The 24,757-nt window shown below is 33.1% G+C and overlaps 2 protein-coding genes across 3 annotated transcripts; both read left to right on the forward strand.

The window, feature by feature from the left end:
• Positions 1–1,696: 1,696 nt before the first annotated feature.
• Positions 1,697–24,757, forward strand: LOC129906530 (polyglutamine-repeat protein pqn-41). 2 transcript variants are annotated; one of them, XM_055982318.1, is made up of 3 exons: positions 1,697–2,130; positions 2,239–2,449; positions 23,466–24,757. In XM_055982318.1, exons 1-3 carry the CDS (start codon positions 2,128–2,130, stop codon positions 24,752–24,754), a joined length of 1,503 nt encoding a protein of 500 aa, XP_055838293.1. In that variant the 5' UTR covers positions 1,697–2,127; the 3' UTR covers positions 24,755–24,757. The 2 variants fall into 2 exon arrangements, with proteins under 2 accessions (XP_055838293.1, XP_055838294.1); XM_055982319.1 differs by lacking the exon at positions 1,697–2,130 and having other exon boundaries at positions 2,165–2,449.
• On the forward strand, positions 16,954–18,704 carry LOC129906532 (uncharacterized). Its single transcript, XM_055982321.1, has 3 exons — positions 16,954–17,215; positions 17,277–17,484; positions 17,547–18,704. The coding sequence occupies exons 1-3, from the start codon at positions 17,195–17,197 to the stop codon at positions 18,467–18,469; spliced, it is 1,152 nt and encodes a 383-aa protein (XP_055838296.1). The 5' UTR covers positions 16,954–17,194; the 3' UTR covers positions 18,470–18,704.

Below are 24,757 nucleotides of genomic sequence, written 5' to 3' on the forward strand. Positions count from 1 at the left end.
AACCTATGTACCAGCGGTTCGCAAGAGGAATTCTCCGTTTGATGTCAGCGCTGGTGTTGTCTGTATTAATAGCGGAGCCTATGTAGGGAGTCCATGGTGACGTCTTGTTCAAAACGTGGGTTTTGAGTGTCCTTTTTTAAGGACATCATATACTTGGTTTTGTCCCTTTTAAACCAAATTTTTCCACTTCCGTTTGATGCTGTGTTCACCCGGCATATGCGAGCTTTATTACTCTTATCAATTGCGATGGTAGACTACTCAAAAGAATACCTATATGGATAAGTAAACCTCGAGTAGATAAGATTCTGTTGTTTATACATCTACTAATGAGCAGAGTCTAAACCTCCTCATAAAGAACGCGGGCTATAAAGGTGCATGCAACAAAAAACCTCAGGTTTTCCTTTCATAGCACCGATCCTTTGGAGGTGTTAAACTACTGAGTACTACGTGAGTACTTTACTAACGATTCTCAACTTACTTTTAAAAAAATCAATACTATTCCCTTCTACCCGAACAGAAAAGCATGAGTTGATATTAACCGCCGGGCTCTATTGGAGGTTATAAGATACCCATGAGTAGATGATTAGTGGTTATACTAAATTTTTACTCATCATGAGATGGTACTCCCAAGCTATGCGGTCAATATACATAATTTCCATCTTCTCAGAAGAGTATGAGTTGAGTAGTAGTTTTAGTAGTAATATAGCTATATGTTCCTTAAGGAATTCCAAATTTAGTGCCAGTTGTACAAACGTGGGTCAGCCTTGGTTCAGGAATTTAACCCGTCTATTTCGGCGGATTAGCTGCGGGTCAACTTCGGTTCAAGCATGAATGACTATTTTTACATATATGGACCTTGAACCAGTGTTAAAACTCAGCTTTACTACCGATTTCAGCAGATAAAAGTTGCTGATCCACAGATTAACTATTTGTACAACTGGCCCTTAGAGGTGGTAGAATACTCATGAGTAGAAATCTAGTACAACAACCACACATTCCTATCTACTCGAGCAGAAGATCATGTGTTGTTTGTAGTACTATATCTACTAATCATCTACTCATGAGTAGTCTACAACCTTCAAAGGAAAGCGGCAAATAGCCCTGTTCCTTTTTGGAGGTGGCAAAATAGTACTAGTAGTTTACTAGCGATTTCCCAAGTAACAATTTAGCTTTCATAAGGGTCAAAATAGCCCCGTTCCATATGAGGTGGTAGTTTACTCATGAGTAGTTCTAGTACTAGAATTAACACATGATCTTCTACTCGAGGAGATAGGAATGTGTAGTTGTTGTACTAGATTTTTACTCACGAGTAAACTACCACCTCCAATTGAACAGGGCTAATGGAATGCACTTTCAAAGAATTCAATAGCCCCGTTCCATTGAAGGTGGTAGTTTACTCATGAGTAGATCTAGTACTAGAAAAAACACATGATCTTCTACTCGAGGAGATAGGAATGTGTAGTTGTTGTACTAGATTTCTCCTCACGAGCAAACTTACCACCTCCAATGGAACAGGGCTAATCACTCATAAGTATAGCTTACCACCTCCAAAAAAAGGAACTGCTGTTGAGAGCGATGATACTATACAAAAATGAAAGTTTTTAAATTAATTTTACGTTACTTTTTTTAGACTGAAAAATGATGTAGCTTAGTTTTTGTATTAAAAATAAAAAAAAAAAAAAAAAAAACAATTTGTTAACTCTTTTTCACTTTATTTAATTTTTTTTTTGGATAAAAAAAATATATCGAAATCTACTACAATATAAACAAATCAAACAGATCCACAACCGTTTGAACCGGTTCGTTGACAGCCAAAAATCAAAGGACGCCGCCTCTGTCAGCTGTTTCACCGGTTCGTTGATTTGCCAGAGCCAGATCCCGTTGGTCAACTAGCTTTTGTTTAATTCGTGTTGTTTTGCTATTTTTTTCACATATAAATCCAAAGCAAAATAAAACACAAAAATAATATCAAATGAATTGAATAATTTAATAAAATTCAAAAATAATTAGATAAAGAAATACAAAACCACCATCAAAAGAAAAAAGAAGCAAAAAGAGTTGTCCAAAAAGAAGCAAAAACAAACTATTTCTGTCTACGCGCAGAATTTACAGTTGCGGTATTATTCTATGGTAGTAGTTTTTTTTTTTTTAATTAGATCTAATTTGTTTTAATTTGATTTCCAATTCCAATCAGATTTTTTTCATTTATAATTCTATTTGTACGACGGTTTGTTGAAGGTCTACGACAAATACGAAAAAATGATTGATGAACAACTTATTGACGAAGTTGAACAACATGGAGTTATTTATAATCGTCAGAAATATTGCATCAATATGGGAGCGGGAGGAGGAGCTGGAATTGGTAGCGGCTGCAGCAGCAGCGGAGTCAACAAGTACGAAACGAAAGATGAAGCTTGGCAGGAAATTGCAGTCAATTTAAGATCGGATGGTGAGTGATTTTTTTTTTTTTTTTTTTATTGATCAACTTTTCCTAAGCACTTTCAATCTAATTATTTGCAATGGTTTAGCTTACGAAAGTTTATGAACCAAATGAATGTCCCGAAATGTAGATGGAAATTATGCGACAATATACAATAAAAAGGTTTATTTCCGTGGGGGCCAATTAGAATTAAAGGTAGATTGAAGCCACAAAAGCGTTCATTGGTTTTGTGGGTGTTTCTAAATCTTTATTATATCAAAGAACTTACAGGTTTATTGGTTTTAAGTTGCTTTGGCCACTCAACCAGCTTGATTAGTAAACAGCCTTTTCTATTTGATTGTATTCCTCCAATATTATTGAAAAACTGTAGAAACTCGTTATCTAGGTCTCTTACATATTTGTTTGAACTTTCCATCAAATCTAGAAAATTTCCCATCATTTGGAAATCATCATTTCTAATTCCAATTTTCAAGAAGGGTGATAAGACAGTTATAGGTCAAAATCATGGAGGTGGGAAAATAACATTTATTTAAAGCTTTTTTCTCATTTACCAATTAAAATAGTTGGCACGCATCTAAGAATATATTTTTTTTCGGTTAGAAAAGGTTCCATTTCTTTTTTATTGCATCTAATATACCCAAAAAAAAGCGTTCCCGGACATGTTCATAATTCAAAAACTGAAAATCAAATGGCTTAAAATCACATACAAGTTAATTATTTTTGAGTATTTCTTTTCTTAACACTACATATCAGGGTTCGAACCTCGGTCATGAAATTTTGGAGCAAATTTGAAAAAAAAGTGGAGCAAATGCAAAATTTCCGGAGAAGATTTGAAACAAAAAAAAAAAAAATCTTTACCTTTTAGGAACTTATTTTTAATAAAAAATAGTTATAAGTCTTAAATTAAAGTCAATTCAATTCATAAAAAAGAACTATTTTGTGATAAATTCACCTTGGACCAAATTATATTGTTTTATTAGCCTCATTAATGCAAGTGGTGGTTCAAAAATGTGTTTGCAATTCTAAAATAAATACAATTTCGATTTAAAACATTCCAATATGGTTAGCAAATTTAGTTCAGGAAACAATTTTTCTGTGTGGAAAAAGTGGAGTAAATCCTGAAAAATCGGAGCGTTGGAGTAGATTATTTTTTTTCCCTCAAAAGTGCAGCAAATTTGCTCCGATCGGAGCAAGGTTTTAACCCTGCTACATACACTCCTGCTGAAAATTAACGCACACTTTTTTCTTCTTTAGTTTTACTCCTGTATCTTTTCTAAAATGGCTTTGTGTTATATACTTTCAAGAAAACAAGTCTTTATTCAACAAGCTAACAATTTAATTTAATTTTCATTTTCATATTGTTCTATTACATTATAGCAAAAGCTACTTGATTGATTTCAATATAAATAGTTAAAGTACAATATTGACAAGTGTTTTTCTATAATGCTAACACCTCCCCCTTTTTATTTAAAATATGTTAAAATCTTTAAACCAGGCTGGAGTACGAACGACTCTTTCACTTCGTCTAACTTCGTTTTCTGGAACTCTAGGAACTCTAGATTCAGCAATCGGACTGGAACTTGTAGTTGGTTGATTTTGTTGTTGTGAAGATTCTTCTATTATTTCATTAGGCTCAATAGGTATTGGTATAGATTCTAGTTCTTCAACGGAAGGTGGATTTACGTCATTTGACACAGATGGTATCATATTTAATTCATAAAGAATGTCATTTAAGTTGTTTGAAAACTTCTTTTTGATAGAATTGGTGTTATCAGGAGCATCAGGAGCATAGCGAGTTTTTAGCTGGTTTGCGTGTGAACGGATAAGTCTGGAACGATTTGGAAATTCTGTTAATACATTATAATTGACATTACCTATTCTTTCAATGATGGTCCCAGGAATCCAATGGTTCTTATTTCTTTTGTAGAACTTAGCATATACAAGATCGCCTGGACTATACTCTCGTTTCTTACAACCATGTTTGGAATTGAAGTATTGATTTTGTTTGTTTGGTACGGTTGATAAATAATCTTGATGTTTATGCGTCATCAGATCTAAAGCAGTTTTTATCTTCCTACCAAGAAATAGTTCTGCCGGTGATTTGTTGTTTATAACTTTGTTTGGAGTTGGTCTATATGTTTGAAGAAATGTTTCCAGGTTCTCTTCACTCGTCCCTTCGTGATGAAGCTTTTTCAAGGCTATTTTTAAAGTATCAACAAAACGCTCTGCTTGTCCATTTGATTGTGGATGGTATGGAGCTGTACGCGCATGATGAATACCTCTTGATTGAAGAAACTTTTGAAATTCTGAGCTCGTAAACTGTGTTCCATTGTCAGACACAATTTGTTGACAATCTCCAAATTGGGAAAACATTTTATTGAGCTTTTGTATGATTGTTGATGATGAAATGCTTCGAACTTGGAAAATTTCAGGCCATTTAGAAAATGCATCTACTATGATAATATAGTATTTGTCATCGCATGGACCTGCTATGTCTATGTGTATGCGTTCCATTGGTGCTAAGGGTCTTGGCCATGATGATAAAGTTGTCTTGATCGGCGATTTTGCAGCAGTTGCACAACTTTGACATTGTCGGACATATCCTGTAATGTCATCATCAATGTTGGGCCAATACACGTAACTTCTGGCGATTGATTTCATCCTTTCTATTCCTGGATGGCCACGATGAAGCTGTTTCAAAACACGTTTATGGAAACATGATGGGATTATAATTCTGTCATTGAAAAGTAGACAATCGTCTACTACTGAAAGTGCATCTCTTCGGTCGAAATATGGTTTAACCTGTGCTGAAATTGATTTCTTGTCTGGCCATTTAGATCTCATGAAGTTGATGACTGTCTGGAGAACTTTATGTTTTGAGGTTGCTTTCTGAATCATTTTGTATGTTAATGGCAAGTTTTGTAATTGTTCATTCAAATTTTGTGATATTTCGTTTTCAAAAACTGTACATGCGACTACATATTCTTCATCAGGTTTTGATTGGGACTCGATAAGACGGGATAGGACATCTACACACCCAAATTCTTTTGTTGATACGTAAAGAATTTTAAAATCGTACATCATCAGTGTTAGAGCCCATCTCTGTAGTCTATTTGCGGTATAAACGGGTATACCTTTCTTACTTCCAAAAATTGCCAAAAGAGGTTTATGATCGGTATGCAAACTAAATCTGCGTCCATAAATCATTCTATGGAACTTGGTCACTGCAAAAATGAGACCTAGAGCTTCTTTTTCGATTTGACTGTACTTCTTTTCAGATGGAGTCAAGGCTCTTGCTGCATGCATTACTACTTTTTCTGTTCCATCTGGGAAAATGTGGGCAATAAATGCTCCTATGCCTTCACCTGAGGCATCAGCTGCGACTTTAATTGGCAACTCTGGGTTGTAATGGGTAAGAAGTAAGTCTGATGAAAGTATTTCCTTGAATTTGTCAAATGATTGCTGGCATGACTTGGACCATTTGAATTCTACTTCGGCTTGTAAAAGCTTATCTAAAGGCGAACGGATTTGACGCATTTCCTTGACAAACTTACCATAGTAGTTGACAGCTGCAAGGAACGATCGAAGTTGCGTTAAATTCTGCGGTGCTGGCATGTTCTGAATTTTATTGATTTTCGCTTGATCTGGTTGTAATCCATTCTTATCAATTATATGTCCAAGGTACTTGATTTTTGATGCGAAAAATGAACATTTTTGAATTTTTACTCGAAATCCATAATCAAAAAGGCGCTTCAGTACCTCGTGAAGACTTTGGAGATGTTCTTCCCAGGAGGAGCCACTTATGATTATATCATCCAAGTAAGCTGCAACACCTTTCAATCCTGCCAGTAGAGTATCCATAAGTTGCTGGAACGCTCCTGGTGCTGACTTCACTCCGGGTGCTAAGCGATTGACATTGTACAAACCTTTGTGAGTGTTGATAGTCAGAAATTTTCGTGACTCAGTAGAAACTGGTATCTGGAAATAAGCGTCAGTTAGATCGATATGACTGAAAATATTCTTGTTGCTGAGTGTTGCGAATATGTCATCAGGAATTGGAAGTGGATACTGATGTGGTTCTAGAGCATCGTTGAGGCCTGAAGAATAATCTCCACAAATTCTGATGTTACCATTCTGTTTTCTTACTGCTACAATTGGTGCCGCCCATTCGGAAAAGTCTACTGGGGTTATGATACCAAGATCTTCTAGGCGTTTCAGTTCTTTTTCAATTAATGGTTACAGAATATGCCACGGGTCTCTTTGCTCTGAATACAGGAATAGCTCCTGGCTTGAGGTGAAGCTGAACGTCGACCTTAACACATGCTGGTTCATCGCTGAATAAACCCTTGTATTCTTGACGAATACTTGCAATGGCTGCATCACGATTGTGTGGAGTGTGACTGATTTGGCAACATACATTGCTAAGAGGTTTATCCCAAAGATTGAAACTGTGACATAAGTCAATCCCGAATAAATTCAGGTTTATGTCAGTTACGAAAAACTTTCCCTGACTTACCTCTCCAGAACGGAGACGAATGCTGCAGGTGAAATTAGCAATTAGTTTGATGTTATGACTGGTTGCACTTTTTGCTTTTTCACTTAGACGTGACCCTGGTCTGCCTAACTTATTCCACACTGATTGACTTATGATGCTGATGTCGGACGCTGTGTCTATTTGAAGCTTAATAGGTGTGTCCTTAATGTGTTTAGCATTATGTACATCACTGATCTGAACTGTGATGAATTTTCGCTTGCTTGAATGTTCAATACAATTCACAGTTGTTTGAATTGCATTGCTCTGAAAAGATCGTTTCTTGAAAAAATGTTTTTTTATTACCTTTAAAATTCTTCTTTTGCTGAACACCTTCTTGATTTGCTGATGAATTTGATTTGTTGTAACAGGAGCAGTAACCCTCTTTGTGTCCTATCTTTTTGCATTGAGAACATTTGTGTTGTGAATATGTACAGTCCCGAGAGAAGTGCATAGCTCCACATTGCCAACAAGGTGTTCTTGGTGTCTTAGTTGTATCAGATCTTTGTTGGAATGATCCATTGCGCTCGTGTTGACTGAATTTTTGACTTGATGAAACTGCATTGACAATTGAAGACGGCTGTGGTGTATGTTCAATCATTGCAGTATCTTTTTTGAGATTGATGTACCGATGAGCTTCAGAAATTAATTTATCGAGCGTGATGGTTTTTGCTTTTTCTTCATCTTCGAGTGACGCTAATAATCTTGTTTGAATTTCCGAGTCTTCTGGGGCTTGTAGTCCATTCACAAATAACAGACATTTGAATTGATCGATGGAAAGGTCACTCAATTTGAATTCTTCGCAATTTTTGTTCACTAATGAAGCGTAGGTAACCAAATCGTCTGTCTTTCGTTTGATTGTTTGAAGACAGCTGAAACGAACATTGAATAGAGTACCTTTACGACCAAACATACCTTTGAGTTTTTTTATTGTCTCCTCAAAACTTATATCCTTGACTTTTTTTGGTAAAATCAAGTTGGCATATTTCTCATGAGCGATAGAGTTCACTTTTCTCATGAGAAGACGAACCTTTGCTGCATCATCAAGAGACGCCCCATCGACAATGAAAACGTCTTCGAAACGGTTGTACCAAGATTCAAAAGTCAATCCATTTGCAGGATCATAGACAAATTCTTGATTGTTGTTTGCCAATGTATCCATTGTGAATTCCTGACCTCGGCGTTCATCCTTTTCTTCGATAATTGATTGCAAAAGCTTGCTTTGTAGTTCGAGAAGTTCCAGAATCTTCGGATCAGTCGCCATTTTGTTGTAAGATGAATGTTGGTTTAATAATTACGAATTGAGTTCTTAAATAATCCTCGTCGCCAAATTGTTATATACTTTCAAGAAAACAAGTCTTTATTCAACAAGCTAACAATTTAATTTAATTTTCATTTTCATATTGTTCTATTACATTATAGCAAAAGCTACTTGATTGATTTCAATATAAATAGTTAAAGTACAATATTGACAAGTGTTTTTCTATAATGCTAACACTTTGAAATTCTTTGGTGTATTTTTTGGTTTTTGCTTATTGTTTAGCAAGTTGAAAAAATGCTAAACTGCAACAATGTTATCAACCAAAAAAAAGATGAACCTAATTTTGCAATTCAAGGTCTGAAAACTGATATTAAAATAATTTTTGTTTTTTAAGAAAAAATATTTAAAAAAATGGAAGCAAGTGACAGTTCTTTCCAATAATTTTATGCAGTACTTCGTATTGTCTCTTCTAGCGCATATGACAACATGGAGTCGTCTGTTCATTCCACTAATTAACTGTTAAAGGTTTTGTAGTAACACTTCTTTCACTGTAGTTTTCAATTGATCAAGACTGCTTAGAGGTGGGTTTCGGTCGCGAATGCATCTTTTAAATATTTCCTAGACATGTTCTATTGAATTCAAATCCCGATTTCTGTGTGGTCAAGCCAACGCCGGCATATTGAAATACTGAAAATATTCTCAAAGCACTCTAGCATGCATTTTATCTGGCATCAGACTAAACTGTGGACCAAATCTAAGGGTGATTGGAACCGGATGCTGTTCGAGGACACCAGTCAAGTATCTTTGGGTACTTAACGTAGGACTAGGAGGGCTCACTAACTCCGTAGTTGTTGTAAAGCAGATTTTGCTCCATGAAAATGAATGACTTTTCTCTCAAAGGTTCGCGGGTTAACAGACAGACTTCAGAAAATCTCTCCCAAAATCTTTCCCACAATCATTTTATTACATACCTTGAATTTAAGATCACTACTGTCTCATTTGAGAAAATAACCATGGTACTGTGGCATAAGGTAATAGTAGAACTTAACTGTACAATTAATAGAACGTGCGTTAAATTTGAGCAGGAGTGTAATTTTAGTTTCATTTTTAAGTAGCGTACATCAATTAACCGTCATTTCGGGAACGCTTGTTTTGGGGTATAGCTAGATTGAAATTTAAATTTTTTGGTGATATTATGATCAAAAATCGGGGCCACTACAATATAATCTCAAAAATATTTCGTTTTACTTTGTTACATAAAAAATAAAAATAAATTAAGGTCAAAACGTCATTTCCGGGAACGCTCTTAGAATCTAAATAAATAATGTAGTCTTACACTCATAATTTTGCATTTTTTCTGTATTTTTACTCAGTATCCTATGTAAGCATGGCTGTAATATACAATTTTTTTTTTTAAGTTACAAAAAAAGAAAAAGAAAAAAATTACTTATTGCCTAAGTGTTTCGGAAGTGCATATAAGCATTTTTGTTTGTAGAAATCGGTCTATGCGCTATGCACCAAGAAATAAAGTTATATTTGATTTATTTAAGACCTACTATCTTATAATAATATATCATTTACATTGATACTATTTCTAGACCCCTAAAGTCGTTTTCAAGAGATCACCACCATTTCGAGGAACGTTTTTCTAGTACTAATTTTTGGGGTTTTATGGTAAATTTTTGTTGTATGTGAAAACCAGCATGAGCAAAAAATGAACTGCTACTAATCTTCTTACCTTTTTACATAAATGTTCAAATATTTTAAAAAAAGCAAGTAAAGTTGATTGTACACTGAATTTTCTAAAGAATTTTATCAATTAAATCATAAAATTATTTGTTTTTCAAGCTAAAAGCTTTTGGTTTTCCGCCTTTTTTTATGTTAAATTCGGGAACTGTCTTTCTGACCCCTATTTTGCTCACTCAGGTGATAATATGAAGATTTTTAAGACAATAAAAACCAACCATGACCACCGGATCCTTCTACAAGCTGACATTGACAGGTTTAGTGTTTGGTGTGGGAAAAACGGTTTGTCTCTCAAACAAGTCAAATGAACAAACAATTACGTTCACTCAAAAACGAGTTTCCAATTCCTTCGATTATTGTATATCGCAGCACATGCTCTGTCGAGTATTTAGTTTTAAAGACTTGGGTGTCCAATTCAGTTCGCACTTAGAATTCACCGAACATATTAATATTATAGTAAACAAAGCTAGTTCAATGCTTGGATTCGTAAAACGCTGAGAGTTTGACGAGCCATTTGCCACACTTTCTTTATACAACATGAGGTTCCAGCGAATACAACTTCTAAACACGCAAACTTTGCTACAAAGGCGTGTAAATAACGATATTATATTCTTTCATCAATTAATTAATTGCTAAATTGACGCTCTTGACTTATTATGTTGCCTTGGCTTTAGATTTTTATAATTTTATTTATGTTTGTATATCATTTTTAGCTAATATTAATTGTATATTGTGCATGTGGAAAGTATTTTATTGTGTTTTTTTTTCTACTAACTACTAACACATGCACTCATGATGAACCTTCTGATTGTAGTATATAGCTAGCTCTAAGCTGACTACATCAAAGAATTTGAAGTGAAAAAAGGTGATATTTGATAGTTTACACTTTGACAGTCATATTGTACAATTTTGTTGTTGTCTAATGGGCTGTAGAGCATACAAAAAAGTGCAATGTCAATATGAACTATCAAATATCACGTTAGCTGATTTGGTTTATCGGTGATGAAGTGTTTTCTGTTTTGTTTATTCGCTATCCTAGTGTTGAAGGATAAAATTTGATTCTATGCAACTATCAGTCCAGTTCGAACGTTTAATAAATAGCTTCCTTGCATTTTTACTCATCGTTTAATAACTCGTATAGTTAATGGATATATGTTATTCCCTTAGGGTCGATTTCTTCACAGAGTGCTAGCGTTACCACCGGTCCTAGTCCTAAAGATAGCACTCATATCGGTATCAACTCATTTCTTTACTCAAGTACTAAGCCCTAGAACTGTCAATTTAGGACCGAGTACTTTTAGGACTTGGACTTATCTAGGTTCTCAAAATTAACTAGTACCTGGTTATTATATTAACTGTTAGTACTCAAATCGGTAACAAGTGATTAATTCAAAAAAGTACTAAGTCCTATTACCTCCTATCAAATTGGTGCCGAGTATTAGTAAGGGCCTGAAAATCGGTAGTCTAGCGGCATTTATACTGAAATTATCTCTTTTTAAGAGATAATGCGATTTTTTAATCTGTGCATTTTTGTTGATTTTATTGATATGAAAGATTTTTAAATAGTATTTAGGGCAATTCCATGGTTACTCACGTTAAATTCAGAAAAAAATATTCCAATACATAAATAGATATTTTTTTGTCCAAATTTTAATATAAATTGATACGAAAATACTGTCCATTATTGTAGCATTCATATTGCTTGCATAATAGTAGTAAAACAATTTTTTTTTAAAATTTTAGTCATTATTTGAGAAAAAATAAAAGTCTGTATAAATCGGACACGAGTTTAAAGATTAAAGAGACAGTATGAAGTTTTTATGTAAAACTTAGAATATTAATTTATTTTAAATAAATATTCCATAAATAAAAAAAGTACACTCTTTTAAAATTAGTGATAAAGCCAAACATTTTTTCAATATTTCGGGGAAAAATTTGAATATACAAATTTAGTAAATCATGTTACCTGCGATTTGTGGTTGTAAAAGTAATTTTAATATGGAATATTGTGTAACGAAAAGTTTAATAAGTAACTTTCTTGTTCTTTACATATCGTTTAAAAACTCGTATAGTAAGGAAGTTGTTATATGTATTATGTTTTTCGCCGAATGGTGTTGACTTTAAAAACAAAACCTCAAATGAGTAGATATGCGATTTCTTCTTTCGTTACTTGACTCCATGAATATAACAGCAAGAACTTTTGATAAGTCGCAACTGCTTTTCTATGTTCTCATAAAATTATTAAGTTCAAAAACTTAAATGAATGGTGGTCTTAACCCCAAATTGCAATCCTTTAATTCCCACTCAGCGAGTTTTAATAAAAATATCTAGCACTAGCTATTTTATTCTGTTTTTTTTTTTTTTTTTTATTTTTCATTAATAATCCTTAACCCCACAGTGGAAGTTCAAACTTCAATTTTGGTTTAAACTTCAGTTCCAAGAATTTATTTGGTTTCAAAATGCCGTTTAAACCTTGAATTGTATCATCCAAAAGAAAGCTGGCAGGAATACTGCCATTCCATTGAAGATATTAAAGATTCGGTCAAGTTAAGCAAAGTTTTATCGAGGCAATACTCTAATCCCTCGTTTCTTTTAAAGTCTGACAGATCAATGTCAATGTCTCCTGCTGAATCCTTGGAATTAGAGATGACTACTCATTTTCCGACTTTGACCGTGTATTAAAACTGTTAGTTCTGATTTTTGGCAGAGTTTATGGTTATGAACCAATAAACTTACGTTTTCCGACAAAAGTGTCGAAGGCATCATTGTCAAAAATGAATTAAATGTCGAAAAACCCTAAATTTTTCAGTCTTTGGTGGTTTTGGTGCCTAATACTAAGTTCTCACCAACCCTAAATCCGAGATTTAGCAAAGTAGATTTAGAAAAAAAATTTCTTTTTTTTTTTAAATCTACTTCGCTAAATCTCGGACTTCGGGTAATTGGAAACATAGTATGGAGACTTTTTTTTTGAAAATGCTACTTGCTAAAAAATTGTGTTTTTATTTTGTAAGAAAAATGAATACCATGGAACCAGCACCCACACGATTTATTTATTTATTTATCGGGGGAAAACGGGAGGGGTCGATATATACATATGTATGTACATACAAATGTATAAGATATGAGTCGTACTAAACTTTCTACCACGTTTTGATTGGTATAACGAAAGAGAAAAGCTAATACATACAAACTATTTTCATAATTCGGTTGGTAGAGAAATATTTTCAATGTTTGTGTACTAAGTGTTTCTCTCTTCTCATTCGTCCTGTATATTCTTGAACAAACGTATAAAATCGGATTTCCTCCTATTTTAACTATTCTTCTGTGTGTAATAACCCAATCAGATTCAAAATAAAATAGTAATAAAAAACCTCCCATACTTGTTAAAAACATAAAATATTTGTTGTTGTTTCGCTTGTTCATTCTCTTTCATAGAGAAAAGGTAAACCAGAGATTTATGCTCTCAACTTTTTCCATGATGTATATAAGTATGTAATATCTATGCAGATATAGAGCGATGGAAAAAATATGGAACCGAAACAAAATTTTCTTCATTAAAATTAATTATTTTTCAAATGTTATAATTTTTATTTAACGTTTATTGAAATGTTTTAAAAACAATAAAAATTGCATATTTATATAACCAAACACACTGGTCGGCAACGAAAATAGAGTTTGAACCAAACCCTACTTTTCTAAAAGATTTTTGTGTGCTGAATCCGAATCCAAAGTCAAAATTACGTTGGCACGTCACGTTTTTTGAAATACTTGAATATTAATATGTCAAAAACGCGTGTTTTTGGTACGTTTGACGTCGAATTGCATGACCGTTAATTTTTTGTTTTTTTTTTTTGAAAAACTACTTATGCAATTTCAAAACGCCATATCAAAACGTCTAAGGGTATTTATTTTTTTCAAAATTCTTCTTTTCCTCAAAGATATTGGAATTAATGATACTCAAAATCTTTATTGTTTTTTTTTTTTAAATTCCAGTTTGCGTCTTCTGGTTTGAACCTAAAAAAAGCAACTAGACTAAACATCAAAATAAACTCAATTGAAAATTAGTTTTTCAGACTTTGTAACGAAAATATTGATGCGTATAGCTAAAAAACTGGACGTGATAGAATAAATCTGTAAACAGTTTTGAATTCAGCACACTGAAGTCAATTAAAATAACCTAACAAAGTTCTTGCTCCCGACTTATTTTTTTGCAACCAGTGAAAATAGAAACAGTTTTTACTTAAAATAATAAAATATGATGTTTTGAATACTTAGTCGTTTTACGACCATTTTTTAAAACTTCAACGCAAATACGACCTATGGAATCAACCATTGAAGGTTTGATGGCGTACCACTGGGTTTGCACTTTTTTTTGAAACCGTCCATATATTTGGAATTAAACCCACCAATTACTTTTTTCAACAAAATGAATCACTATTATTCCACTCATGCTATCTCAGGAAAATGATTAGGTTTTTCTACATAGCGGAAAACTACATAACACAGGGCCAACACAAAAAGGAGCTTGGGAACATTTTGATTCTATGAATTCGGAATTGGTTTTTGACATCCCAAGCTTCTATATTTATGCAAAATGCGATCCCTAGCATAAGATTCGAGCGTCATTTTAACTCGGCTAAATTTTGGAGAAATTTTAGTTTGGAAGCTAAATTCTGGTTTGATTTGCCTACCAGAGTTTGTTTGAAAAACATTGTTTTTTTTCTTTTTTATTCAAAAATATGTTTTTTTAAAAATTTAATATTACGGTTACCTAAACGCTTTTTTATAAAAATGTTCGTTAAAATCGGGTTACTCGTGTACCAAATATTCAGAAACCAAAAAAGAGTTCTATGTCAGGTACCTACCGTTAATAGCGGTTCAAAAAATATTTTTTATTTTAAAAGTTATGTCTTATTTCTTATACACAAACAAATTTTAAGCAAAATCGTTAAAGCCGATTTTGAAAAAAAATCTAACTTTCTATTTCCGTTATATGGCAGGTACCGTTAGTTTTGGTCCTAAAAAATTTCAATTTCCCCTCTACCCTCACCCAAAACTGCTACCAAGTTTGAAGAAAATCGCTTTACTAGTTTAGGCTGTAGCTCGAGATACATACAGACAGACATACGGACATACACTTTTTTGCTATTCTCCATCATCGTAATGTCATGTCTCATTATTATCTCTAGTTCGATTTTTTTTTTCGAAATTCGAAATACAATTGGGCAATTCCATGGTAACTCACGTTACATTCACAAAAATTTCCAACACATAAATAATTTTTTTTTTTCAATTTTAATGTAAATTGATACGAAATTACTATCCATGAATGGAGCATAACTATTACTTTCATAATTAACTAAAAAAATTGTCTTTATTTTTAACATTTTCTTGGGAAAAATAAAAGTTTGATGGTAACTCACGTTACAAAAATCGGACACGAATTTTAAGAGTCCGACAGTATGAAGTTTTTATGTGAAATTAAGAATCGCAATTTGTTTTCAATGAAGATTCCATACATACAAAACTACAAGCTTTTAATATGAGTGACAAAACCAAACATTTTTTCAATATTTCGAGGAAAAATTTTAAAATATTTAGGTAACTCACGTTACATTATTTTGGTAACTCATGTTACCTGCGATTTGTGGTTCCAAAAGTAAAGAAAAGATGCATTTTCACTCAAGTTTTTTTCTAACCGAATAGTGTGTAACGAAGCTTGCTTAAATGTTAACTTATTTTAGCACTCGCGAGGGGATATTGTCATCGTCACTGTTAGACTCATCATATTTTCAGTTTGCTTGTTTTTCCGTCATTTTCATGTGAAATTCTTCTGTTGTTCGCAAGCTCATGCTATAAAAATGCTTAAAGATTATTAAACTCCCTGAATCTTATGTCTATCCATAAGGGAATACAACAAAGAATCATTTCTTGCAACTTGCATAAAGAGTTGCCGTTTGTAAATAGTAATTTGCTAATAAAAAAAGTAAAAAGGACTGCATAATTTGTTCAAAATTCGTGTCCACTTTTTCATGGAATTACCCAATTTCATTTTTTTACATTTCTTTTGAAATTTACTTTCTTTTTTAAAATTATTTGGTTTTCAGTGTTTGATTACACTAGTCGGCAAAAACAAAAAAAAGTCGGGAGCAAGAACTATGTAAGGTGATTCTAATTCACTAAAGTGTGCTGAATTCAGTTTACAGTTTTGTTCTATCACGTCTAGTTTTTGACCTATACTCATAACTATTTTCACTAAAAACTCTCAAAAACTTATTTTTAATGAAGTTCTTTTTGATGTTTAATCGAAAAAAAAAAATACATTTTTCCTTAATATGTTGCTTTTTAAAATCCAAATCATAAGTCGCAAACTGAAATTTGGATAAAAAAAAAAACCATTCATTATGATATGTAGGTAATAATATTTTGAGATACGAGTATCATAAATTTCTTTTTCCAATAACTCTGAGAAAAATATTAAATATATTTAGAACAAAAAAAATATTGCGATTTGAGATTGCATAACAAGAATTGCAAAAAATATTTTACGGTGGTGTAATTCGACGTCAAATGTACCCCAAAAAAAAAAAAAAAACCGTTTTTGACCTGTTAATATTCAAGTACATATTTCAAAAACGTGACGTGCCAGTGAAATTTTGACTTCGTATTTGGACTCAGCACACAAAAATCCTTTAGTACGCAAAGTATGGTTTTGTTCTAGCTCCATTTTCGTTGGCGACCAGTGTTATTTGAGAATTAGTGAACTAAAAAAGTCATTTTAGTCACTTTGGCGCTCGATTTTAACGCCATATAATAAATAACGAACTCTTCAAGACCTTTCATTTGACGAAAGTTTCATCACTGTTGAGCTATATTGAAAATGGGGCCAAAATGCACAAATGCACCTTTTTACTTACAAATCTTGTAATATTTTAAGTAACTTTATTAAGTATAAAAGCCAGTACGTGTGAACCAGTCGTGCATTTTTATTATTTTTCAAAAGTACAAACAAACTATTAAACATTTATAAATAATTGTATTGGCGCCTTAAAATCACAAGAACGTGCATCCACCACCGTGCATTAGTTCTACTACAATATTCCCGGTGTATTTGTTCCTTAATTTTTTTTTAAATGCAGACATCAAACAGATCTTTTAGTTGTCAAAAACAAAATTGCATCGAAATCGAAACAAACAAAAAGAATAAACAAATAAAATGGATAGAATAACAGCTGAAGTAAGTTTTTAATCAAAAATGTTGCATTAATTTGCCATATTTTAATCTAATTCGCTTTCAGATTATAAAAGAGCTTGTAGAGTCATCAAGCAGCGACGACGGCGATGAAATTCTTGAAATGATTTTAGATTTCAGCTCCGACGATTCTGAAGAAGACCATCAAAAGCATGAATTGTCTGAACATTTCATGAATCTTTTGGATGCATATAGCGAATCAGATTTTAAATCTCATTTCGGTTTGGAACGTTCAACAATCGAAAAACTAACAAGTACGATTATTTATTAATAACTTGTACTCAAAACATAAAACTGAATGTTTTTCCTTTTCCAGTTCCCTACTCCAAATCTGAATTCACGCCAGTAACAACGCATAGAGGCAAATCCAAAATAGGCCCCAGAAAAGAAATGTACATGTATGTTTGGTACATTAGTAACACAATAACATTTAGAGAGCTTGGGGAATTGTTTGGTGTTCCCAAGTCGTCTGGTTGGACTGCAGTTCAACGTGTTTCCTCCTGGCTCGTAGCCGATTGTCGGCGCTATGTGAAATGGCCACAAGGAGCGTTAGTAGCAGAAAATTGCTTAAAATTTGAATCACAAAGTAGAATACCCGATATATTGGGTGCAATTGGCTGCACACATGTAAAAATCAATGCCCCCAAAATCGATAAGAAAAGCTATGCGAATGGAAAGAAATCCTTCACAATCGCCCTGCAAGCAGTTGTCGATGCTGACAAACGATTTATTGATATTTGTTGTGGAGAACCAGGATCTTTTCACGATAGCATAGTTCTTGAGAGTTCGCCATTGTTTCGAAAAGCCGAAAACAATTGTATCCAACTATTTCCATCGAATACGTTTATTTTGGGTCATTCAGCATATCCTGCTCAAAATTGGTTAGTGACACCTTTTACAGATAATGGAAGCTTAACCGAGCAACAAATGTCCTTCAATGAATTACATTCATCTACCCGAAATATAGTGAAAACTGTATTTAGTTTGTTGAAAAGCAGATTTAAAAGACTACTTCATTTCTCAGAACAACGTTGCCTTGAATCGGTTATAAAGATTGTTGTAAGTGCTTGCATTCTTCACAACATTTGTATTTCTTTAAATGACGAATATTTGGGTGAAATAGAAGATGAAGAAGAAAATTTTGATTTGCAGAATAATTCAAGTGATTCATTGGTTGATTTTTGTGAAAATCGACGACAAATGGTTTTTAAATATTTAATTGATCATAAGGTTATCTAAAAATGACTATCTGTTTTAATAAAGTGATGAAAGACTAAAACGTAATTAAATTGAATTTTTATTATTTTTTATATTTATGTCTACAAGATAAATGAGACTAGTTTTAGTAAATCGCTTGCTCTATGCAATTTGTTCTCTCCACTTTACTCCTTCTAATGCTTTGTTCCTTCTGAAAATATTTTTTACCATCCATCAACTGAGAAAAGTGCCCTGGTGGACACTACATTTAAGTCGACTTAAATTAGAGAAAACAATAGGGTTTGAGTTTAATATCATCCAATGAAAGATACTAATAATGTGTTTTCCGTAGAACTTTTTGTTTAAAGCAGGCTATATTTAATGCTGAAATATGTGACAAAGTTATTGCCACTTGCGAAATGTTAATTCGATAGAAATCAGCGTATATTTAAATGCGGATTTTAGGCCTAAAAAGACGAATAGCTGTTGCTATGTCAGGTAAAGAATTATGACGATTCACGTTTTCAAGGATAAATTATTCGAACAGTTGAGCCTTAAAAGAAAAGAATCCTTTGAACAATCCCCCCAGAAAAAAAAATATTATTAGGAGATTTCTTGCAATTGATACAAGTCAATCCTTCTTTATATCAAACTATCATTTCTGGAAAAACTGGGATTCGAAGAATGTTTTGGTTTGACACTAATTGTGCTAAAGCAAACCAAATGCGAAGAATCAAGCCACTATGAGATCTAGTTTGGTGAAAAGCCACAACTTGGTCGTAAAAAGTCTTATCGCAAGTAGTGGGACGAGAAAACGAGGCAAGTCTATTCGGTTGGATACGAACTAACACACAAGAATTTCTTACAATAAATGTGTTTTTTTTTTGGTAAAGCTATGCAGGAGGATTTCCCAAATATCAAAATTGAAAAAAAAAAAATGTATAAGCACCAAGATAAACAAAAAAAGAAACTTATACAATTTTGTCAAAATTCTATCCGCAGCTGGATTTAACTTCTTTTCTTATTACTCCAGTCAAAGCGTCATTTGACCTTGCGCAGAGAGGCACTGTCAGTTTTTATTTCATGGATCGATAGGGATGTATTTAAAAGCCTTAAACCCAATTTCTCACCTGATCATTCTTTTTAGCGGAGTTATTCACAAAAATGCATTTTTTGGGATATTTTACTTCTAAGCTAATATCTTTGCTCCAGATTGTCGTAGACCAAACAATAAACATACATTCTCTTCCTTATATTTTCTATCGTTGTATGTAATTTCATTGTATTTGAGTGAGTAAATACAAAATGGCAGCCATTTAAAGTCAATTTCTTGTTGTTAAAAAACACATTTTTTTCATTATTTCGAAAAAAGCTTATATCATGATTGACATTTTTCTAAACTATTTTGTAGCCCTGTTCATGTCCTGCATACTAAAAAAAATCAGCTCTTTATCACCAACGATGGCCGAGCAATTGATAAATGAACGCATGCAAAACCGGTGCAAAAACACCCAAAAATATCGTTTTTTGGGAATAACTTGGCTTCAGAGTGTTCTACGACAAAAAATAAAGCTATTAATTGTTCGTTACAACATTTTCTATCGATTTGGTGCACATTATTTTTGTTGAAACAAATAAAAAATAAGAATGGAAAATCCGTTTAGAAGAAGAAATAAAGTCAATGCAGGAAATCGAAACATTTGATATTGTCATGAAGCCAATAAAATAGTAACATAATTGGAAACAAATGAGTGTTTAAGCTTAGAAGAACTCCTTGTAAACAAAAAAAAAAAAAAAATTCAAAGCACGTCTAGTAGCAAAGGGATACTCTCAACAACTGGACATTGTTGTTTATTAAAGTGGCATAACCTTTTATTAACTTATAAGCAAAAGTATTTTGCGATGTATTTATGGAGGCTGCAGAAATTAATTTCAAAGCGAGCTTTTATTTAGTGAATGGAAGTCCTATAAACTCCCAAAGCAAGGTCTATCACTTAGGCGTATAAAAGTAATCAGTTTACTTCTTTAATTCAACAGCCTTAGTTAATTTTCAAACATACATATATGCTGCTATTTTCACTCTTAATAAATTAAATGAAGGGGTTCCTGGAGAAATACAAATTTCAAGACTTCGATCTGCTATCGATTTTTTTTTTAAATAAAAACGTTGAGAAAAACCCAACGCTGTCATTTCGTCTTGCAATATTGTGAATCAGGCATGAGAATTTAATTATCATTTCATTGAAAAATCAATATGTAATTTAATATTCGTGTTTGATTAGTTTACTTTCTTACTTGAATAATTTATTCGTGTTTATTCCACAAAATTTGCAAAATGTAAGTATCTTTCATTCATTTCATAAAAAACAATACAAAAATAATTTTTTTTCTAGGTCAGTTGGAGGACTAGAACAATTTGACAAAAGGATATAAGCCTACATCGCATATATAAGCTCAATTAGAACCATAAATGGTAAGATAAGATATGAGTTACTTTAACAGGCAACTTTAATGCTGACTAAAACGTCGAGAAAGGTGAGAATGTTTTTTATATACCTTTTCCAATCTTTAATAAGTCTTTTTTTTTACACAGTAGCCATCTATGGACGGGTTCGATTAAAGCTTTCTAAGAAACCTGGTGTCAGAACGTGGAAGAGCATCATTTCTTAACAACTCCAGAGGTTGCTGCAGCTCGTGTCCACATTTAAGTTTGCCTAGTTTGAGTTACTACCCAATCATCTATGCTTATCAACCAGCTATCCACTCTTTTATTCCGGTTTATGCTAGTTTGTAAGAAACTTATTGGGTTTGTTTTGTTTAAAAGAAAAAATATATCTTTTACACAAAATTGAATTTTTTTCCTGCTGACCAAGACTGGTTTATAAATGAACTGCAATAAAATAAATTCCTAACAACTTTAAATCGAATATAAAATGTTCGTTGTATCTATAAACGAATAAATGCTACAAAAACAAGACCTATTTAACTATCGTCAAAACGATATTGTTTTCGATAACGGAATGACCCCCCTGTAAATTTGGCAAATAACTTAAGGATGCAAATAAAGCATCTTATAAACCCTGTTTGTGGAGAAACCACTTGAAAAATAAATTACCTTTCTAAAACATTTACTATTCTAGTCGTGATGACTTCTCTCTAGCAGATGATTTCATCTGTATTCGAAAGCAAGATCCTTGGAACGAACGAATTGGTCAATGTTAGTCAGCAAATTTCTGGATTAAGCTCTTAAAATGGATTGTACATGTAAAGCATATGAATGGATTGTACATGTAAAGCATATGAATGGATTGTACATGTAAAGCATATGAATAACAAAGGTTGGCTCTTTAAATTTTTAAACGCCAGAGAGTACGGGAAGTTTTTATGAAGTGAAGAACTTGATTGGGTTGACTAAATTATGGTATTATAATGAGGCCTTGCAGAGGTTGTAGGTATTACTGAGTACATCATATTTCGGCACTTGAAATTTTTCATAGACCCTCAAAATTTCGTCAAAATCGTCAAAAAACCATTTTTCAATGTTTACACATTTCAACGATTTTTTACTCAGTCATTTTTCGGTCAATTTCATATTTTACGGTATTTTACAGTTCTAAACAGAGGACTACTTGTTCTTTTTGAGAATATTTTTGTTTTATTTTGCTCTAGCACCAAATTTTGCGTAAATTTTATGGACTGAATATCAAAGTACAACATTTTTCCCCGTTTTTTTAGAATTCGGAGCTACATTTTGTGTTTTGAATTTTTTTTTCGAAAATTGAGCTTTGTAGAATCTTCATGGCTGAAGCCCTTCAAAGACATCTTCTTAGATTCTTGATCCCTGTTTTTCGTTATCAATCTTGGACATTTTACAATAAAGAAACAAAAATATTGTTTTTTATCGTTGGACTAACGCTTCAGCAACGCTTTTTATCTTCAGTCTTGTTTTTTTTTTTTACAGCATCAATTAGTCGTTATCTTGTTGTGCGACGCTAGGCCGCCATCTTCTTTTCTCATTAATCTTCAAATCGATATATTCCTCTTTCCCATCCCATTATTAATCGTTTTTGTACCACCTCAAGGTTTTCACCTCTGCCTGGGATCCTCCTCACACTTCTAGATGGTTCTTAATCCTTATATAGTTTTGCCTGACAACGACGTCCATTATTTTACTACCCATTCCAACATACTAGTTAAATCTAAATATGGTAACATAGCTACTGCAATCCCATTTCCCCCCACAGTGTATAAAGTTCTTAAACAAAAGAACAACATGTACAAAGTGAAAGAAAAAAATTGTATTCCTCCTTCATCTAGAGGTGGCGCTATTTCCAGCTCTGTCATTGGTTACACACATATTAATGTAAACTCTAATTTTATTTTCATCATCCGCACTTACATAAATTGACGAATAAAGCTCGTTATATTTTCATCTCTGCCTGGGATCCTCACACTTCTAGATGGTTCATAATTCTTATATACTTTTGCATGACAACAAGCTGCTTTATTGTTTTAACACCCATACTTACATACGAGTGAAATCTGGTAACCTAGTTACTGCAATCCCTATTTCCCCCCACAGTGTATAAAGAGCTTCAACAAAAGAACAACATGTACAAAATGAAAGATAAAATTGTATTCTTCCTTCATCGAGAGGTGGCGCTATTTCCAGCTCTGTCATTGGTTACACACATATATTAATGTAAATTCGCATTTTATTTTAACCATCCGCACATACATAAATTGACGAATCAAAAAGCTTGTTGTATTTCTATCCAACGAGTATTATTTGCGCATGGACAGATTTCTACAGATTTGGATTATTCCAACGAGTATATAAGGCAGTTGCGCTTAGCTGAATATCTCAAAGTTATTTTTGCAGTGAAGTGAACAGTTGTGAAGTTACTTATTTTTTTAGGTTTTAAAGTTCTCATCTTATTATTCTGGTTTTAATTAAAATGTAAATTATTTTTATATTTCCAAGTTAAAAAATTGTATTTTAAAAAACTTGTCTTTTTTTCTTTGTTTCATTTTTCAGTTGAAACATGCAAAAAACGTTGGAAATACCTTCGAGAGCGTTATGTCTCTCAACGCAAACAAGGAGATCCACCAGTTTACGAACATCTCTCTCGTCCATATTTGGAAAAAATGAAATTCCTAGACCAACATATTCAACCACGCAAATCCTATCGCAATGTATCAAGTTTCCTAACATCACCGAATGCCAGCAATTCATTTTGCGAATACAATATGGATTCATCCAAGTCAAATAGTTCAATGAAAAATAATAATCATTCATTTAACTCTCAACAACATAGCCAACATCAACAATTACAACAACAACAATCACAATCTAATATTCCCTATCCACAAGAAAATATCATCAAAACCGAAGAAGATCCAACATTTCGAGATTTCGTTGCTGCAGTTGCATCACAATCGCAACATTTGCAACAGCAAATCAATTCACATCATGCTGCTTCATTTAATCCAAATATGTTAGTTAGTCCTGGCAATGGAAGTCAACATGGTAATTCTAATGTTTTATCGCCTGCAATTCAACAGCAGCAACAATCTGTTGATAGTTACGATCAGTATCGTTCGAATGAACCAAATGCAAATGCTGGTTTGCCCAATAATGTTGGAAATGGGGTACCTTCATCAACTTCATCATCTATGAAATCTCCTCTATCATCATCACCACCACCTCCCCCGTCTGCAGTTGTTGCAAATAATAATGCATCATCTGAATTAAGTGATGAACATAACTTTGCCACCAACAGCAGTGGCAATAGCATGAAAAAAGCTCGTGTTCAAATGTCCAGCAAATATCTAGACACATCAGATTCAGATGATAGTCCAGCTTCAACTATGAGACATGCAAAAATGTTGAGTGACACCAAACATGCTGCTGCCCAGCATTTACATCAAGCTCATCAGCATCAACAACAGCAACAACAACAACAAATTCTACAGCAACAACAAAAACATCAACAACAATTTAATAAAATGTTCAACAATGCTCCACGTAACATGAACTCGATCAATCATACTTCATCGGCTGCCCAAGCAGGACTCTTTCCATCGAGTAATGATTTTTTGTTTTCGCTCTACCAACAGATGTCGCCAGCAGCAGCTGCTGCAGCTGTGCAACAACAAGAAAGAAACATCAATGCTGCTGCAGCTTCTGCTGCATCACCAAGTACAGCCCGGAGTTCGGAACATCTTCTTGGCGAATTGGTTACATCAGAATTATTAAAAATGAACAAGGATCGTCGAAAAACTGTACAAAAGAGAATCCTTGAGATATTATTCTTTGAAGATTAAACA

The sequence above is a fragment of the Episyrphus balteatus genome, chromosome 1 (genome assembly GCF_945859705.1).
Source record: "Episyrphus balteatus chromosome 1, idEpiBalt1.1, whole genome shotgun sequence".
Classification (NCBI taxonomy): Eukaryota; Metazoa; Arthropoda; class Insecta; order Diptera; family Syrphidae; genus Episyrphus; species Episyrphus balteatus.

What these genes read in the sequence shown, in the direction of transcription:
- LOC129906530 (XM_055982318.1), top strand. An exon ending in AGTCAATTTAAGATCGGATG is followed by an intron (nt 2,450 to 23,465) that starts GTGAGTGATTTT and finishes TTCATTTTTCAG; the next exon opens with TTGAAACATGCAAAAAACGT.
- LOC129906532 (XM_055982321.1), top strand. Translation starts at nt 17,195, where the DNA reads ATGGATAGAATAACAGCTGAA. An exon ending in TGGATAGAATAACAGCTGAA is followed by an intron (nt 17,216 to 17,276) that starts GTAAGTTTTTAA and finishes ATTCGCTTTCAG; the next exon opens with ATTATAAAAGAGCTTGTAGA. An exon ending in AACAATCGAAAAACTAACAA is followed by an intron (nt 17,485 to 17,546) that starts GTACGATTATTT and finishes TTCCTTTTCCAG; the next exon opens with TTCCCTACTCCAAATCTGAA.